The 21,850-nt window shown below is 32.3% G+C and overlaps 1 protein-coding gene across 2 annotated transcripts; it reads right to left on the bottom strand.

The window, feature by feature from the left end:
* On the bottom strand, positions 13,522-21,079 carry LOC105166020 (filament-like plant protein 4). 2 transcript variants are annotated; one of them, XM_020695382.1, is made up of 8 exons: positions 20,915-21,079; positions 19,567-19,648; positions 19,415-19,469; positions 18,961-19,130; positions 17,817-18,045; positions 15,294-17,736; positions 14,820-14,862; positions 13,522-14,328 (listed from the first exon to the last, which is right to left on the bottom strand). In XM_020695382.1, exons 4-8 carry the CDS (start codon positions 19,087-19,089, stop codon positions 13,876-13,878), a joined length of 3,297 nt encoding a protein of 1,098 aa, XP_020551041.1. In that variant the 5' UTR covers positions 19,090-19,130; positions 19,415-19,469; positions 19,567-19,648; positions 20,915-21,079; the 3' UTR covers positions 13,522-13,875. The 2 variants fall into 2 exon arrangements, with proteins under 2 accessions (XP_020551041.1, XP_011083511.1); XM_011085209.2 differs by lacking the exon at positions 19,567-19,648.

Raw genomic sequence — 21,850 nt, 5'->3', positions numbered from 1 at the left:
ATTTTTCCTCGCAGTGGTGTTTGGTTGTAACTAGATTTATGACCTTGTAAGTGTACCCTGTGAGAGTAGTACTATAATATCAAGGCTATATTTGGGGACTCATATCCCTTCTTTTCTCACATTTTACTTTTTGTTTTTTTTTAATGCGCATCTAGAATATTATTTTTTCGATACATGTTCAGTTTGAATCATAATTACTATTACAAGAATGAGCCCGTAATTGTATTGTCTCCAAATTACTATAATTTATTCCCAAATAGTCAAATAATGTGTCGATTACTGCAAACTAGCTCGTGCTTAGACCACTTCCATTTATTTACGGTTAATTGCGTGTATTTCTTCTCCTTTTCTTCTTCTTAAGACCTAGTGATGGTTATCGATAATAGTACATTCATCGGATCATATTAAATATGTGATCTACCTTTCGTACGAAAAAAGTGTCACCGTTGAGCCAATGAATCCGTCATGAATTATTTAGAGTTGAGGAAAATGAAGGGTGAAAATTGACCACCAGATAGAAACAATAGAGAATGAAAAGGAAATAAAGTATAAATATTCTATCCGACTAAGATGGATGCATAATAGCGTCACATGTCAAGATGTCAAAATTTTTGGGCATTTTGTTTACCATGTGATGTGCTAGTGAAAGTCACTAGCTAGTGGCTTTGCTGTGATTTTTTATTTTAATTTCATCATTTCAAATTATTGAAGAATTTTTAATTTGTAAGTTAGGAGATAATAATTTAATCATGTTTAAATTAAAATTTGTAATTTAGTTCGATAATTTTAAAAAATATGATAATTTTAGTCATTTTCGATCAATTTTGTCAAAACGATTTCTCGTCATCAGTCATGTCATCAACTAAATTAAAGTTTTCAGCGAATTTAAGGACGTGGCAGTCCAAATTATTTTTTTTATTTAGGAAATGACTTGGCAAAAATTAAATTACCACTTCATGATATGACAATTTTTTTCAAATTTTAATTCTCTTTTTACCAAACCATTTTCTAAATACATATAGATATATTGGACTGTCATGTCATTAAATTCATTCTAAGTCCCAAATTTAGGTGTCGATATAACTGATGACATAAAATTTTTCGACAAAATTAGTTCGAAATAACTAAAATAACCATAATTATTAAAATTACAGAACCAAATTATAAATTTTAATTAAAGCAAAATAAAAAATATCACCCTCCAACTTACTTAACTAAAATTACATGTTTCCCATCACTCATTCATATCACAAATACTATTATACGGACCATATAATTTGTTATATTATATATTTATCAGAATTAGAGAGAGACAATGAGTACAAAGCCTGATCATGTACTATATCTATGTCGCATGCATGCACATGCAATTAATTAATGTCTATTAAAGAAAATATAAAATCCCCTTCCGATGCTTAATTTGATCCACAACCATGGAATGTATGGCAATATTTTCAGACCCGAACCAGACCGGTTGATTCGACAGGGAATCAGTCCGGCAACCGGTTTGGGAGCAATGAATCGATACGAATCATTACTGGAAAAAACTTATTTAAATAATTCTCGGGAATATGTGGTTATATTATATATATATAATTAAATTACTATATATATATATCACATCAGAAAATGGGATGACGACGTTGTCTTTCTTGGCACCATGCATGTATTATCATCACAGTGGTACTGTTAATAAAAATGGTTGCCACATATCATGGCAGTAAATAAGTCTACGGACCACTACTGACTACTTGAATTAATTAGTAATGCTGCAACCAGTTAAGTCAAACTTACATTCATTTCCAAATATTAATCCACCACATTCGAACAACAACATTTGCAGAAATTGAGATATTTAATTATGATCCTATATATAGGCCGGGCTTGGGTGGTTGGGTTTGCAGATCAGATCCAGATATATTGTGAAAACCACAACTTTTAATTCTATTTAGGGATAATACACCTTTTTTTTTATTTTTTCTGAGATTTGTCGTAATTACATGTTGATTTCTTGTGGTTTGAAAAATTATATTTAGCATCCCTAAATGTTTGCTTCCATCTAATAAATAACTCCATTCGTTAATTCACTGAATTTGTTGATATTAACAAAAAAAAGAATTCTATATTTACCCCCAATTGAATTATTACTGATTTATTGCAGGTTAGATAAGTCATTTTATATATGACCAAATTACTCCCACACGTTTTCACACATCAATGCATGTAAGGAGGTATATCTTCACCATTATAAGAGTAGTTTAGTTGAAAAAAATTATTTGACTAGTAATAAGTTAGTAAATCAATCGAGGGTAAATATCGATTTTTGTTTAGTTTTTTTTTTTTTTTGTTAGTATCACTAAATTTGGTAAATTTTGACTAATTGAGGGACTTATTTGCTAGACGGAAACAAACCTCGATAGTGCTAGATGTAATTTTTCAAATTATAGGAGGTTAAGATATAATTACACCAAACCTCATGGAAGGAGAGTATAATTACCCCTTCTATATATGTATGTGTATCACAAATTTTAATTTTCCGTGTCAAACACGTCTAATTAGGCGCCTACGAAGCCCATAGAACTTGATTGGAAAATTCTAGTCCGAATTGGTTCTAATTAATTCCATATTAATTATATAGTAAGTCTACCATACTTGTTAGGTACATGATCTATAATTTTAGGAGAGTAGTTAATAAATAGGTAGATTACAATGAGTTTTCTTGAGCTTAATTTGACATAATTATGAATCCTCCATTATTATTTAAAAAATTACAAATATCCTCTTGATGCAAGTTAACCCCCTCCCATTTTTCAAAACACAGAGGGGTCCACATATGCTTGGGCTTCGGACAACGGACAAGCTCAACAGTGTTATTATAGAGAGGCAATGGCATTGGCCTCTCGTTATGGACATTGAGTGCTTGGAGATTTTGCATGTATTGTCAATAATTCATGCGAGACAGATCGTATTATTTGGCGATTTGAGACTGGACGACCTACAATTGCATCTCTTTATAGGCTATTGGACCCACCGGGACCCAAAGTAGGTTGGTCTTCACTACTCTCGGGTTCTCTGAAGATCCCCAGACATAATTTCATCTTATGGCTTGCGATTTTGGGGAAACTATCCATAGCTGATAAACCATGGCTATCATATCTAGGCACCTGTATATTATGTGATGAGGGCGCAATGGAGACACATACTCATTTATTCTTTCGATGCCGTTATGCCAGAAGTTGTCTGACAACGATTCGACGGATTGTTCGATTTGAATGGCCTAATAAAGAGTGGTCACGGGACGTTGAGTGGGCTGCAAGGAAATGGAGAGGAAAACATATGATTAACTTGGCTTATCGTGCACTCCTGACTGCTTGCATTTACCACATTTGGAGGGAACGAAATTTGAGACGCTTTGAGCATACGGAGCGACCACCGAATATAATAGCCACCATTATCGTGGAAGATATTAGACAGAGGATTATCAGTGTTAATTTATCTCGTTCTGTTAGTTCATGTGCGTTATATAGATTATGGCGTATCCCTTGGCCTATCGAGGGAGAAACCACCAGTTGAGCACTGTTGTATTGTACGATCTTATTTTATTAATAAAACTTACAGTTATCCAAAAAAAATTTACAAATTTTATTTTATTTTTTTCTTATTTATCATATCATAGGGGGTAGATGCGAGAAAATGCTTCCTAGTCCACGGGTAAGATTTGAATCATTTATATTTTAATAATTGAAGTTCAATTATTATTATAATTTAGTCAACTCAGGCTTCAAGTTTCTAAAGAAGAGCTACGAATAATTTATCTGAAAAAATAAAATAAAACTCAATGGATAATATATAAAATAATTTAGCTAAGCTATATAAATAGATTCACTCAGTGAGTTATTAATTCATATATCCTACCTATCTGCTGATGTTGTTACAAAATTCACTTCATTCCAGTCAAATTATTCATCATGTCTGAAAATTTTACTGCAACTGATGATAGATCTACGGTCCGTGTTTGATCAATGTCCTCATCATCAATCAATGTATATGATGCGCATGCGCTACATATAATGAAGGTGGTCCTTCCACACCTTTTCTTTTCTCCCCTGATTCAATTTAGATTTTAGATAATCAGGTGGGCCAAAATTTATCCGTACCGACCGGACATCCCTAACCGCTTGATCTAAGCTTTCAAACGTCTACAACCAACTAATACGAAAAGATAGTCGTATTTGGCTATACTAATCAGTCTGGCATGTGTGTATATAATCAATATATTTTATATTTAAATATATTATACATAAAAATAAATATTTAACATTACAAAAAATTTGAAAGAAAGAAAAAAATATCAATTAATATAAAATTTGAAAATAAGTTAATTAAGAAGAGTATTTTTTGCTCCATACAAGTTTGGCGCGGCAATATCATTAATCATCATTTCTCAGTATGGAAGGTCTTTTTTTTTTATATAGTATAGATATTAATTAATTAATTCTCTCAGTATAATAATTTTATACTACGAAAATAATGTGCATCAAATTCTTATCCCTTCTGTCTCTATAAATATATATCAAGCGATAATTTTAATATTTTCTTTAGTTATATATATTCAATTACGAGATTCTTAGTTGTCACCGCAACAAGTTCTATAATTTTTTAGTAATTGTTATTTTATAAAGGGATGATTACATTTATACTTTCTGATATGTGGTCTAGTTACGTACATTATTCTTACATTTTCATAAATTACACATATATTTATTAGAAATGTCAATATTATATACATAAATCATCCCTATTTTTTGAAAAATTATACATACACCTCTAAGAACGTCAATATTATTACACAAGCTATCCCTATTTTTTGACTGTCATGGGTGGTTTATGTATTTACGAAAAATATGGGGATGGTATATGTAAATCAGAGGGTATAAATGTAATTATTATGTTTATAAAAATTATTATTAACAAGAGCTAGTGACCAAAAATTGTAGCTGAAGACAATCGATGACACATATATATACCGCGCCAATCTAGTAACAATAAATAATTACTAATTGTCAAGTTATGGATATATCATTAATTATCTATAATGATAATTTTACGCAATTTTTGTAACTGGTAACGAGATAATGACATTATATTTATATTTCCTGATATATGATATATTTATGTAAAATATTTTTACTTTTAAAAACAAATTATATATATATTCCATAAGAACCGTCAACATCATTTACAAATTAACTTTATTTTTTGAAAACTTAAACATACAATCCCAAAAACATCATAATATTACACAAATCACCATATATTTAGCTGCTAGAAGTTGTTTATGTATTTACACAAAAAATATGGATAGTTTGTGTGAATATACCATAAATCAGAAGTGCAAATATAATTATTCGAAATATAAATATACACTACTTTTAGAAGGTATTTTGGAAATCTACGTATGTCAAAGGGTGACCAATAATTATAAGTTTATTTGTAAGATTGAAATAAACATAAGGACTTATTGTACTTATTTAGATGATTTTGAGTCATAATAAATTTTAAATATATATTAATAATATCTCTGCATATGTTATTCACTAGTTTAGTCGAAAAAAAATATTATTAAAAAATCATTTGACGATGGATTCTTTCTTCAAATTCAAATAATGATCGATTAAAAAATATTGTGTATTTGAATTTGCAACGTCGTCCAAAAACTTTTCGTCTTGAAAAAAAAATCAAGAAAAATTATAAAAGACTTGAAATATATCGCACGTTAAAATGAAATTGGGCAAAATTTTTAGCATGTTGAGAAGAATTGCCTTTTTTCTTCTATAATAAAATGATTTATAAAAACTTAATGGTAGACCACAAGAATAATTCATAAATAATTGCCCAACTACCAACTAAGACCAAAATAAAATAATATAATATAATATATAGCAATTTGTAATAATTGAATCCAATAAATTATTTTCTAAGACCATTTAAACTACATAAAAACATCCACCACTCAGAATTGATTGAAAATTTTAAATCCTAACTATATATAAATAAATAAAAATCACGTGATAACTCGTAAAAGAAAAATTTTATATTGCAATTATCATAATATATATTTTATCACAAGGTACGTATCAATATGGACTTGTCCAAGGTATTGAAGAATATTCTTATTTTTAACATAATAAACTATACACACAATTTGTTACTACTTATTACCACCAATTCAATTATGTCTTGTTATTCTTACGAGGGTCGCTAAAACATTTGTCATAACTAAATGCTACAATAAATACTTTTGTCATGATGAATAAGGTAAATTTTTGTATCAATTTTATTTAAATAATAATTATTTATCATGGCTTTTAGTCCATATATAGTTTTAAAAATATAGGCAATAGTAACTCTTTTTTCTAGTGGATCTTGCATTCTAGTTTGAACGATAAAAATAAAAAATTGACATGCGTGACAGTAATTGCTCTCCTAACATAGCTACAGTACAAACGTAAAAAAATTCGAATTGCATGATTGACGAGGACTATAACTATTGCTATATGTCTCTCTCTCTCTCTCTTTTTGTGATAATAACCGCATATATTAGGACAACGAATTTGACATAAACCTCTAACCGTTATTGATTCAAAAACAACAAAATGATATCCGTACAATATGAGAACACGAAGTATACATAAATAAGAAATAGGACACACATCAAATTAGACTTTGTAGTTTTATCTAATCTACTCAATTCTAGCAATTCAGGAGCTCTAACGGGGCCTGCTACGTGTCCTTTGTACATATACTTTATTATTTTTCGTTCCCAATATTTTTTTCTTAACACAATATTTTAAATAATAAAAAAAATTAAAGACAAAAATCTAAATCAAATTAAAAAAAAAAAAAAAAGACAACAATCACATGTGTAATAGGAGCAAAATATCAGCAGACCTGAAATCAGATGAAATGTTCCCTTTCATTTTTATTGCAAAAACATCAACTCCCTACTTATCTTCCTTCCTTTTCATGTCTTTTCAATGTTTGTGTTGGATTGAAATTATTGAGTTCTCTGCTTTTCAACTACTTGCCATTTTCATACTCTAAATTGACATTTGAAAACAAACGATGCACCAACTCTTGCCCTTAAATTACACTTTCAGTCCCAGAAAATTGAGAGTTGAATCCTTGTTTTTGCAATTATTCTTAAAAATGTCTTAAAATTAAATAAATTCAACTCATTTAATCATCTGCTTTATGAGATTTATGGGACTAAATATGTTGAGCTTTCCTAATTTTAAAATCATTTTCTAAAAATCCCGTAAATTAATGGACTAATTTCTTAATTTTTGGACCATTTAAAAAATTTCGTAAAGTAAATAATTAAAAATATTAAACTTCCATCCTACGAGAATTTGGACAACTCTTGCAGATTTCCACCATCTCTTGCAACTGGTGTGAACCATTGATGAATGCTACTACAACTTTTGTTCTAATTTTGAACTCATCATTATTGTCAATTGGTCAATTTTAGGATCAAATTGAACTCTTCAAATCATCGTCCTGATGGTAACCATATCACATGCAGACCATAAAACAAACGTCGTCAGGTGACCCTTTTGAGATGTGACCTGCATGTGCCTCCAATCACATCCTGACATGTGCTCGTAGTCCTCGTGGAAATTATTTTTTAAATTAAATAATTATTTAGCAGTTATGGAGTATTTGAAAAAAAAAAAAAAAAGCATTTCTTATCTTATTATTGAACCTTTTATTTTATTTCTAAAAATATAGTATTTTTGTCTTTAAATTGATTAAATTAATTTGATTTAAACTAAAAGTTATATCAATTCTGTAGCTTATTGGTAAAACTGTAACTACGAAGCCGTTTTTCTCTAAACACTCCAACTTCAACTTTTAATTTTTATTTTTAAATATTCTTAATTTTTACTACTGTTTATCATGAATAGATAATTAATTTATTTACAATATCACATAAGAATAAATTGCATTAGTATCAATAATACAACGGATCCCGGAAGATCGTTACCATCGTGTCTTTTGATGTAATTAATATAGAGAATTTGGAGCGTGATATCAAATCCCATCGTGTCTAACGTAAATCTCGTGTAACCAAGACCAAGAGAAAAATAAAACAAATTCATGGGTATGATCCAATGATGTTTCAATTTAGGTAGCTCCAAACATAGGAGCACATGGACAAACAGTTGCCTAATATTTATGACTTTTATTACAAAACAGTTGCCTATATGCGTAACCAGAGGAGTGGGCTTCACCAAAACGGTAAATTAACGGTGCATATTGGTTCAATCGATAACAATAAATCGATATGGTTTAACTTTTATTACAGTTAAATAATCTTAATTTTTTATACAAATAATAATAATAATAGGAAAAAAAATACTCAAATCAGAAGATATGGTCACATAAAATCACTCGTATTACAATTTTTTTTAATATATGTAATTAATTACTTTTTTTGAAATGTAATGCATTCGTCTGATTAAGTTAGAAAAAATATATCAATTTGATAAATAAATTTATAGTACAATAAATTTATATTAAATGAAACAAATACCAATTACAACAAAATTACATTGAGTGCGACAAATACCCACACGTCTAGTGGAATTCAAAATCAGTACTAAATTTATAAAAAATTCTAGCTCGAATCAGATTTGATCGGATCAAACCAATCACAAAACAAATGTGATAATGACCTGAATTTACTTATTCGGTGGCTTTTTACTTGTCACCTGTCTTAAAAGTCATTTCTTGAATAATTAAGTCATTCGCTTTAACGCAATAATTAAGGGGATAATGACTTAATTAACATCCATAATCCAAAAAGCTTAACTCTACCATTATTCACGTATCTGCTAACTCTTTTCAATTTTTTGCAGCCACAACCTTAATTAATCACATTCCTTTTTTTTTTTTTAATTATAAAAATTGATAAGTACATGATCGCATCAATATTTCATTAAACTGAACCGTACATCAATTTTATTAATAAATTACAATAAATCTATGAGACAAATATCGACATGTGAGCTCAAATTTGTGCAACTTATATAAAAATTTATTATTTATGAGCCAAAAAAGTATTTGGGGTAGTTCACTGCAAATATTAGATAAAAAACTAATGTATGATAAAAAAATAGACATTAAAATCGAGGGAGTACTATTTGTGATTTTTCAAATAATAAAAAAATATTTATTATTATGATAAATATTAAGGGGGATGATTGTAATTTATTCTTAAAATAATTATGACTTCTAAAACTATATAATTCATTATTATAACAAAATAAAAATTTTCATCACTGAATATATATAGTCTCAGTCACAATATTACAATTGCCACTTGATCTTTATTTTTGGTAGCGAAAGCGATTCTTTTAAGTATAATAGAAAAAAAATAAATTCAAGAGAAGTAAGTCAAATTTTTTTGGTAGTTGGAACAAAGATTATTTAAATAAAATCCAAAGTTTTTAATATTCTTGTTCTTGTAATATATATATATATATATATATATATATATATATATATATATATATATATATATATATATATATATATATATATATATATATATATATATATATATATATATATATATATATATATATATATATGGTGGACACTGGTCTTATCTGTAGGGCATACATGCTGCCATTTCAATAATTCTAGTACCACAATATTAATATTATTATATATATATATATATATATTAAAAAATTAAATGCTCCTAACTTTTTCGATCGGATTTAACCGGATGCGAACTAATTATATGCAAATGTAACACACTTACGATATAATTAGTGTATAGTTCAGAAAAAGTGATCAATTATATAATAAGTATATCACACTTATTATGTCATTGATTTGATTTGACCAAAGGGTAAGAATTTTTTGAGAAATTCTAGTTTGGACCCGGTTCGGCTAGACTTAAACCAATTATATGGCAAGTGTAATATATTTACAGTGTGGTTGGTGTACAGTTTAGAAAAAATAACCAATCACAGAGTAATATATTACACTTACTTCATGATTGATTTAATTCGGATACAAATTTTTTGAATATTTGATAATATCTTGTGTGTTATTGGATGCTCCAATTCTGTATTACATGAAGAACACTCTCTTCCATTCACACGTATCTCCAAAAACAGTGTGTCCACTGCTGCTTCTTTGCATCATCATCTGTCCCACTCAACATATACCCAAGACTACTCAACACCCCAACACCATTTTAATTCATTTGTTTCACTTATATATATACACATATGTGTGTCTGTGTGTTTTTATTTTATATATAAATTATTATTGATTTTTGGACATGCATGGGATTATTATTGATTTTTTGCATATATTGTCCGGTCTAATTTCGTCTGGTTGGTTGTTTCTTTTTCCTAGATTTTAGAATTATTAAGGTTTTAGATTCCTAGATTTTTCCTAACTTTTTGGATTTTTGTTTCTTTTCCTGTTTTGTTATACGATACTCGGTAATTAAATTCGGTCAGAAAAATATCATTTTTAGACAAACAAATAGGGCGTAAGAGGTTGCCGTAATAATATCATAGTCAATTATTATGAACGATCAGATTCAGTCAAATCAAATCAGATTAAAATTTTTCCCAAATATTTGGGGAACGTTTCATTTTTTTTACACATACTAATAGCAACAAATTGATAAGTCTTTTACGTAGCCATAAATGTGTTTTTATATAATTTTTACCTTAATAGACTGAATAATTAAGGCCATTTGCTTAATTAGTGGGCCTAATAATTTCATTAACTTGGTGTTAATCTAAGTTAGTGGGCCTAATAATCCAAATGAATGAAATGGGCTTTAGTGAATATGGGCCTACGAAATAGTAAAAGTCCAAATCAAGGGCCCAAATAATCAAACAGGGGGTGGGGGGCAAGAAAAGCTGAGGTGGTACGGTTCTCTGTGGGTCGTTGTCGCCTCGCCCCGTAGGCATTCAATTTCAACCGTATACTCGAGACTCATCAAATGATGGCTAAGAAGGCTGCGAGTGGAGGAAAATCTAGGTTGTGGGCCAGGTGAATTCACACCGCTGCGGGTGGGGATGCGCAGCACGTGATCATTCAACCTTTCCCTGCTCAGAAATGATGGGCAGATGGGCCATTTCCCACGTGGGCTGACTTGCATCTTTTTCTTCCAGTCTGATTTTTTATTACTAGATTTTTTCAAGATAAATTACACTTTTTTCTTTTTTTTAATAAAAAACCACCTAGAGGTAGAGTGCTTTTCGAAGTCCCCGATCTTTTTATATTAAAATATATAAAATAATTATAGCGAGAAGATCTACCTCCCTAAAATTTTTAGTAAAGTCATAAATAAGGAGTATTACTCCCTTACAAATAGAGCAACATTAAACAAGAAGTATCATTCTCTTACAACAACAGACACAAACAAATGTACAAGAAATTAAGATAAATTACACTTACTTTACTAGATTTGACATACCGTCTAATAATGCGTCATTTCATTAGTTTTCGTTAAATTTTTATCTAATTTTTGTGTTGAACTGATCAAAATATCTATTTATACTATATATTAAAATTTTATATATTCTTTTATAATTTTTAAAATTTATTTGATATTCTTTTAAAAAAATTTCAACAAAAGTAAAATAAAAATATCTACTTCACCATCTAAGGATTGTATCTTTCTATTTGAGGGGAGTATATGATTTTTCAAACATCGATGGAGTATTTATTATTATACCAAACTTAAATAGAGATAGTTATAATTTTACCCCATTTTTCTTTAACCTCAATGCATATCCAACGGTGGTGTGCAAGCAAGAGTTAATCGACAGCTTGCATGCAAAATAGCCTATAACTTCAAAAAATATATTTATAATTTTATAAAAAAAAAATAAATAATGTATAATTAGACGTAATTTTAAAAAATGCCAATATAATTTATTCTGCAAATATAAACTAGGTCCTCTTAAGAATTTGTGACTGTGTTGGCGATATATTGATTTTCTAGGATTGAGATTATTTATCGATATTGATATATTAGAAGAGAGCGTAATGTAATATTATTTTTAATTGTGATTAAAATCTTGAAAGTTGGTAATAGATTGACAAATGATTTAATGTGGGATGTGTTAATAATTATATCGTGTTTACTTAGTTATATCGGCTAATTGAGTAAAAGTATCATACTGATATAATGTGTAAATACCAAATTATCCTTAATTATATCCTACAAACATTGTTCACTTGAGGGCAAGATTGACATTTCACAAAAATGACCATGGAGGACAAATAATTCAAGTACAAAATCTACGTAAGTATCAAGCAATGTTGTTTGTGAGGGTTTTTATCTTATAAGATACTTCTTCATCAAATATAATATGCTATTGAATGTAAGAATTTTCTCAAAACAGAATTTAAAGACATTTCACTACTATTAAAAAAGGGGTAAAATCATGTTAATTTTTGCCTATTTTTAAAATATAGGTGGTTTTTAGCTGAATTTTTAAAATATAAGGGATTTTTATATTATTTGACCTTGATTTTTTAAGTTTTGATATAATTATAAGTATCTCAATCTTGTTCAGGAATATGGATATTCCCTACTAATAACGTCCGTCCAACAATTGACCCACCCATTAACTTTCATTAAGATCTTATCCAAATTTTATATTGGATTGCTCAAAATACCATTTTGAATCATGAATTATAATTTTATGTTTTTTTATAATAACTTCCGTGTAATAATATATTTTTTAAGTAACAATATATTTTTCTTTTTATAAAAATAAAATTCAACAACTTTTCACTTATCACACATAGGTTACATATTGTGTCACATATTAAGAGGACATCGATAATTTTTCAACAATATGGGCGTATTCACAATTAGTATCAAACTTCAGAAGAGCTCGACATAATTTATCCATTAGAAAAATATATCATATCAACTATAATCATTACTTCTTATTTATCTAACACCATTTATACAAACTTTTATCCCATATTCAATGGCACACTAAAAAATGAATGTTATCTCAACCAAATCCATTTCATCTCATTTTTTCTCACCGAGATTAAATGAGATTAGGCACAATCACTGCCTATTTTTAAGCTCAAGTGTTATTTCTTTTTTTGGAGAATTGCATGATATTTACATCTTTTTACAGGTATAATTCTTTCAGAACAAAAGGTATATTTAGACATAAAAAAGTGTAACTAAATGTATCAATAATATTAAATCAAGGTATATCCATACAAAACACAAACAAACTAGAAGCTTCAGTAAATAAATTATGTACTGACATAATTGAAATCAAGTAAATAAAACAATTTCAACTGAGAAAAAATGAATCAAATAATAGGTACATAATCAGGTCCTATTATGCAGCACAAAAATTATATTACAGACATCAGATAGCACCAATTTTTAGACCCAAAGTATGCTGAACAGCACTTGAGATGAACTTCCAAAAAGAAATGAGATTTTGAATCAAAACAAGGAATAGGTTTATATGGCATGATATGAAACGAAAAATGATACTTATTGTGTTTCTTTGCATGCCTTTCCCCTCTCAGTCTCAGTAGACAGGTTGGGGATCGGTAGCTGCTGTCAGTTCTCTTTAGAGCAAAACCCACCCACACCTTCAAACAGTAGCTGCGGATTGAATGACAACTTCAGAATAGAACCCTCTCAAAACTAACACCAAATTACAAGTATGACAAGTTAAAAAGGATCTTGATCTTTATTTACAGAACAGCTTAAATTGCTTCAGCTATATATAACTATTAAACAGCCTGCTGAGCACATACTGATAATTAAGGGAGTGAATGCAGGCACTACTGACCATTCTTTCCTTTTGAGGAAAAGAATCTGCTAAATCCACGAGCGTGTTTCTCCGGTGTAGGGGTAGATGAAGCAGAAGAGGAGCCCGACTTTGTGGGGCGATGTTTTGGATACTTTGAGCTGACTGGTGACCTGAGTAAGTTGTTTGCTTCAGAGTCGGATGGACTGAACTGAGCATTGAACACATCCAAGGGGGATTCGGAGCCAGCTCTGTGCAGATGGAAAGAAGTGGCACTGTGGCTTTCAGATGGATCCATATCATGCAAATTCATGCCACTTATAGTTGGTTCATCCTCAACATAAGCTTCAAGTTTCTGAGTCCTTCCGTTATTTGGGGAACTGACAATGTCGGTTTGGGGACGCATAGCCTTCAATTGCTTACCAAGAAGAAATATGGTTTCTTGACACTCCGCCAGCTTCTCAGCTGCAGCGGCCAACTCCTTTTCCTGAAATAAAAGAAGGTCGGATGCGTTTAGTTATAGGAATGTTACAATTGATGAGGAACAAATATAAGGAGCTTATTGGAAATATAATACGACTATCATAGAGGTGGTAGTCAGCATGTGTAACAAGGAGTTCATCGACTTTCTAAAGAAGTGGCAAGAGCTATGTACTAGTATTAGACAAGTTTGCTGGAGTTCTGGACACCCAAAGATTGAGCAATAACATCTCATTCAATGGCTTGTGAAAGAAAACTGAAGTGTTAGGAACTATTTTGAAAAGAATTAACTAGAGAAGAAAAGGTTGCAGTAGCTAAATCTGTTACTAAAGACTGCTATATTAGCACCATGATATCAATATCATGGAAACAACTATAGCAAACATGTCTTAAGCAAAGTTTTTTATAGCAGGTTTAGTAAACAGTTTATGAAATAAGGTCATGGTGATGGCAGCAACTCTAATGCTCAGGAACTCAAGATCTTTTTATAAGCCTCACCTGGCTAGTCTTGTCGTCATCAGCAGCAGCTGCATTTTCTATCCTGTCATGAGGAAATCAAGCATATTCAGATTAGAGATAAAATAAAACTTTGTTATAACAATATTATCTAATTCTAAGCAGCAAAATCAAATAGATAAAATTGAAAACCTGGAAAGAGATGTGGATATACAGAAACTAAAAGAGTTCCAGCAAGCTCTACGCCAATAAGTAACACCAGTTTCAATCAACCAAAAGATCCCATTATAAAATTTTCTATCCATGAAATTACGCCATGTAAGAGTAATAGTATAGCCTTAATGCTTCTTCCATATATTCAGTTCTCAGGTGTATGTAACAGCTTGAAAGGATTTCTTCATACACCTGAGTGAATTTTAAGCCCTTTTGCGAAATATGCCAGAACTATCCATTTCAGCCATTTCAGAAATCAAGTATGTCCATCAGGCCTGCAACATAAGGAAAATTATTTACTACCTTTCCAGGTGCTCCTCAAGATCCTTGCATCTGGTAAGGGCCTCCTGGTGACCTCTTCTCTCCTCCTGAAGCTCGTTACCCAAACTTTCTAATTTCCCTTGGAGGAGATTTACCTCACTTTGTAATTCCTCTGCCCTTGTTTCAAGTGATTTGTAAGATTCTGCCATGCATTTGAGCTGTGTCTCAGCCAAGCTGTTGGATTTCTGAGCTGATGCTAATTGTGACTTAACCTCAGCGAGAAGCTGTTCAGTTTCTAGCAACTGGGACTTGGTACTTTCAAAGTTTTCTGTGCATCTAGCAAGATCAACTGCTAGGTTATCCTTGTCCATTTTCAATTGCTCAAACTCCTCCAATGAACATTTCCATGAAGGGGCTGTTGATTCAGAGATCGGGACAAGACTCCCATCATTTGGAACATCAGCATCAGATGCAGAGTCAGAAAAGCGGCCACAACCATTTGGATACCCTTCTCCTAATGAATCCACTACAGCTTTGTTCTCTGCCAGCGCAATCTTGTCTATACAATCAGAACTACCAGTTTCAACTTCAGAACTTTTAAATCCCAGGACATTGAAGTGCAACTCACTTGCTTTGCTTAATACATGAGAAATGTCTAGGATAAAATCAATTAGATTAATATCATTGTTTATAGCCTCACTATATTTGGCAGAGAACGTATTGAGTTTTTTATTTAACCCATCTCCATCAGGAGTTGTTGCAGGGACTGTCTTTGCTTCTTTACCAAGAATCATTATAAAGTCATAAATCTGGAAAATGGCAATTTGTAATTCTGGATTGATGGTTCCCACAGAGTTGACGAATGAGTTACCATCTCCAGAAGATATCTCTTTAGGGACTGTTGTCTTGGTAGCCTCAGCAAGATTACTTGGATGACTTACTGCGCCAGAAGAATGATCTGCCTCAAATACACCATTAACCGACTGCTGACGCAAAGTATCCTCTATATCCTGCATAAGACATCTGATGTCCTCTATAACATTTTCCTTGTCTTTCTCATTAGACATTCTCTCTAGTATCATGGAAATTTTTGATTGGAGTTTCACAAAAATGAGTGGATCTGCTTGCAGGTGAGGATCAGTTACATCTTCCTGAGGAGACACTTGAGGTTCCAGACCATGCTGCTCCCCCAACTGGGGATCTGTGCTCATGGCGACTTCTGCTGAGGCTTCACTTTTTACAAATTCAGACCCTGTATTGCCTGTATTACCTGAAAAGTCTGCTCTTGAAGCTGTTCCATTGGATCCATTTGATAGATATGCCAACTTCTCCATCTCCAGAAAGTCATCCATAAGGTCCAGATGATTTGCACTCTCAGATTTGTGCAGACTGTCAACATTCTTTTCCTTCTTGAAATGGGAGAGCTCAGACATCAATCCAGTAGCCCATGAACCAGCACAGCTAATATTATCATCATTTCCATCTTCGGACAGAGAGGTGAAACTTGAAGGATTACTAGCTTTTTGACCAGAGATGCCTTCAGTTGGGACCTGAGTATTAGACCTCAGGGGAGTTCTCTGTTCACCATTAGCCTGCAGTTGTGCTTCTAAACTTTGAAGCTTGCTGGCTGTCTGTGCACAGGTACTTCTAGAAGCTTGCAATTCACTGTTACGCTTTGCTAATGCTTCCTTCAGCATCTTTGTTTCCTCCTCCATTGCTAGTAGGCGTTCTGTGAGTAACTCATTCTCTTTGAGGTACTTCTGTGCGTTGTCAAGTGAAAATTCGGGCACTTGGGAAAAGTGGGGAGTAGAAGGCTTCACAGGAGACTTCCTTACACGAGATTCTCCATAGTCTCGGCCCAAGTTCTCAACTTCAAGTTTCATTTGTGCTAATGCAGCTGGACCAGGCAATTTCTTCCTAACAAGACCTCGTAATCTTTGACACTCTGCTTCAAGCTTAGCAATTTTCTTCACCCCTTCCAGATGCTGCTTGTTTGCTACTTCTGCAGAACGCACGCTCATGTTCTTTTCTTCATTACGAATTTCCACCTCTTTCCTAGCAATATGCAGTTCATATTTGAGTGAGTTCACTTCTTTTTCACAGGACTCAATAGTGCTCCTCAAACGTTCTATCTCAGCCTCAGCTTGTGTTTTTTCTTCATTCAGCTGGATCAGCATATTAGAGCGCTCTTGCAAAGATCTTGATAATGCCGCATTTTCAGCAGCAGACCTTAGTAGCTCTTGGTCCAAATTAGCTAATTTTGTTTCAAGCTCCAGCTTCATCTTTTCAAAGAGCTTCATCTTGTTAAGAGCAACTTCATGTAATTTTTGTTCGTGTTCTTCCTTCAAGTTTCGTATCTGCCTCATGCATTCCTTGAGGGCACCATCCAAATGTGCTGCCCGGTCTTCGGCAGTAAGCTTTAGCAGTGTGACAGATTCCAGATGATTTTTCAGTGCTGCAGCCTCTGCCTCAGCCTTTTCCCAACCTGTGCAAAGAAGTTGTGGCATTTAAGTTCCACCATCTCCAATTTTCACGAAGAAAAGAGATGTAGCAATAAGTTGAAACCTGAGACAGCTTCTTCAGCAACTTTAGCATGTTGTTTCACCAGGTTTTCTTTGTTAGTCATCTCGGAATTGGCTTCAGATAACTTTTCATTAAGTTCTTTTACTTCATCCTCTAAGGTCTGAACTTGTTCTTCATAAGACTTCACTTGATCCTCCAATTCAGTTAGATGTGTATATGATTCCATAGAAATCTGAACATACTTTGGCTTTTTATTATTGTCTTGTTTCACCTGTTTAAGAGGACAAGAATCGATGCACGAGACATGGTGAGATGAGGAACAATGAATCCAGTCTCGTAAGTTCCACTTGAAACACACAAAAATTTGATCTCTAATAAGCACACTATTAGTAAAGAATAGTAAACTATGAGAATTAACTGCCCAAATATAGGGAAAATGAAAAAGGAGTACAGGCAACTAGCTCGTGGGAATTATTCAGGCAATCAATACTCTGAAGTAAAAGTTTTGGGGATGGAAAGTGTAGCCAGAATGGATGTCAAAGAACTTCAGTCTCCAGAACAGTTAAGATGTTGAAGAACAAACTCATCTCTTGATGAAAGAAAATACTCTTTATGAGAAGTATCACTCGTCTGAGAAGCACACAGAACGGAGAACCTAAGCTAACTACCAGTATCCTACTACAAATAGAGAATTCAGAGCTGCTATTGATTGAACTGCTTCTGCATTCTTCTCTCCAAAAAACAATATTTCAGCAAGTTGACAAAGAAGAATTGGATATCTGCATGATTCCTTCTCAGTTTCATTCTTCCATAACTTAATAAGGAACTTCTTCCAAACAGACCCAGATTAACTGATAGGTTAGGGGGCTTCATATTTGATTGATATGAGCATCAAAGAAAGGGCAGGGATGGGATCCTGTAAATCAACAATTGCACTGAGAAGTAAAAGAGCTTAAGACACGTTAAACTTCATTGATTGAGTAAAGTTAAGTTGCTATTTTAGTAGTGTTTAAGATCAATAAGAGCCAGACTAGTAAAATTATTGAACATGTCCAAGGAAAATTAGTCAAATAATCGAAATGCCTCAGTATATGTCGACAGAAAGGAATAAAAGAAATTGTCACACCATATAAACGGCAACTGTAGCCACCAAGAGTCATAATCAATCACGATAATATGTGCAAACCTTGTCAACTTGAGCTGCACCCATGTCTGAAGCAGCTGTGGAAGATTCTGATGCACTAGCAGCAACTTTCTCTGCTGCTGCTTGCTTATCAGCTGATTTTTTCTTCCAGGGCCAACTCCTTTTATCCATTGTAGGCTGTTGTCGATCCAGACGAAATTATGCAAGCGAGGCTAAAAGTAGATGCAAATGCACAATTAATATCAGTCGAGCAACAAATACATCTACTCAGCCATTAATACTAACAAATAACACACGATAGGCAAGGACACAAACCTCAGTGGTTTATATACCAGTTTATTTTTACAATGCTGGTCTTTCAAGTCCAAACCCACACACACTTGTTCCTCTTGTACCAATTTGTTAACGATTTACAGAGTACATATTAATGCTTCTAGCGGACATATCTATTGAACTAACATCATCCGGGAACTCATAATAGAAACCTACTACATACCTGTCAAAGATACAGTACTGTGTACTGAAGCAAATGTACTAGCCGAAAACTCCTCCTGTATTAGAATTTAAATAAGCAGGTTAAAAGTATGCCCCGTCATGCCAAAAAAAAACATGAAAAGTATTCTGCATAAGGATTAGCAGGCATGATACCGGACCAACAGAGTTCTCTTAAAACAGCAGGTTAGAAAGGACCAGAGAAAAAAACAGAGTTTGCTTTATGATCTTTAATAACCTGCAAAAGTAATTGTATAATTTTGTAGCTCTTTTGACATTTCTAACCAAGGGAAACCATCCAGAGAATATCTTGAGCAATTTTTAACTTGAGTAAGAATTATGGCAAAAACGACCAAAGAAATTCATACCCAGGAAGTCAATCAACAACCCAGATCATAAGATTGACATCAAGGGCATAAACGGAGGGTGAAATAGTAAACACATGAGATATTCCAGTCAAATCTTACAATGCAGATTCTGCATTACTAAGACACTTAATTTTTTAAGGCATGAAACTATGCCAGAAAAATTAAAATATGAAAATGAAGATGAAGAAAAGGACAGGCCACCAGAAACAATCAAGATGTACCATGAATATGACATTGCCATAATCTAACAAATATGGAAAAAGAAAACGATAAACCATACAGTCTGGCTACTCTAGTGCAGACGTTTGGTCTAACTGGGTATATTATCAAAAATATAAAATATTAAATATCATTTCAATTAAGTGAATGATAAATCCATTGAATATTCATAGTCACGAACAACCATGTTCTGGCCTCGATCCTAGCTCCATGTAATAGTTAAAATTTCCATGTTATCAAACATTTACAAAATTGTAAATGCTTAGTAAATCATTATCTTCCAGACTCAAAACATTAATAACTAAATGATACATAAAGAGTAGAGATTCAATAGAACACAGCGATATGTAATCCAGAACGACGACAACAAATTAGCTCAGAAAACGTATAGATTTATTCTTAAATTAGAACTTAATGAAAACATTGACTACCCACTCCAAGAATTTCTTAAATTGCAAAGAGAATAGAAATCAAACATGAAAAGAGCTTCTCGAACAAACAACCAATGATTTGCAAGCCCTTAACACAGGGCCACAACTCTGAAAATCCTCGACGAAAATTTTAAGTAAAAGAAAAAGGAAGATCCCCTCAAAGAACAAACCTCCGGAGCAAAGTAAGCAACAAACAGTAGATAAAAGCAAAAGAAGAAATACAAACCGACAGAAAACGGAAGAGATAAATGCTCTCAAGTTATACGGAGTCAATAAAGAGGAAGAAATTTCAATACGAACAAAACAAAAGTAGTGCTCTCCGGAACACAAAAAACCAAAGCAGTCGGCGAAACTCTTCAATCACTCACTCACAAACTCAGTAACGCCATTCACTCCAGAAAAAGGAAAAGTGAAAATCAAATGCAGACAAGATCAATCAGATTACACATACAGATATACATACATGCACCACTTCTCCACACTTACCAGCAGCGAATGCAGTGAAGTTGTGATTCAATTAGAAGAATTAAGGATCTGGATTCCGGAATGCAGTTGATTCAGTGCGTGTTCCTCCTGTTTTTGTTTTGTTCCTCCGGAGAGAGGAAAATGGTGGTGGTGGAGTGGTGGTGGGTGGGTGGTGGCGTGGTGGGGGAATGCTGGGGTGGGGGTGTGAAAGTGTTTCTGCGTTAGGTGTCACTTAAAAGGCAAGACGTTGGAAAGCTCCAAAACATCAGCCTTTTAAATTTGAGACCTTAATTTCCGAGAAATAAAATATATTTGTTTTTTTTTTTAAAAAAAAAGAGTATTTATAAATATCTGAAAAAAAAATAAAGCAATTATAATATGCGAGTATACATACTGTAATTTTGGGAAGTACAAAGGTGTTCCTCCGAGCATTAAATGACGAAACTACCCTCGGGAAATCCGATATTGGCAAGTGGGTGACAGAATAAAAGATGAGCTGTACTTTTGATTTGCGGGTGCTGGACCACCGTCACTTTGTGTGGTGAGTCAGTCCAGCTCATAATTTGAGCGTGGAGCGTCTGCGTCTGCGTCTGCACTTTTTTATGGTGTGCGGCCGTTGTATCTGATTCCTTCCCTCCGTATTCTGTATTCTTCTCTTTAAGGAGAAAATAAAAAAGAGAAAATATTTAGTGATTTTATGAGAATTCCGAAAAGTCGTAATTTCTTTAATTATATAATTAAAGTGTTATTAATTTTTGTTCAATTATTCATCAAATTAAATATTTTGTTTTTTCATTTCTTAAAAATAAAATTTATGCACCAAGAAGTTCAACTTAGGTGGGGGCCACTCCTGATGTTATCATTTTTTTTACATCTCCTATTTTATTTGTTGAAAAAAATAATAATTTACATAGGAAATTTGTGTATATATAAAATATTTAAATTATAAATTCATAT

Source organism: Sesamum indicum, linkage group LG7 (genome assembly GCF_000512975.1).
Source record: "Sesamum indicum cultivar Zhongzhi No. 13 linkage group LG7, S_indicum_v1.0, whole genome shotgun sequence".
Lineage (NCBI taxonomy): Eukaryota > Viridiplantae > Streptophyta > Magnoliopsida > Lamiales > Pedaliaceae > Sesamum > Sesamum indicum.
Note: the sequence above shows the minus strand (reverse complement) of the source record. Positions and strands in the feature narration are given on the sequence as shown.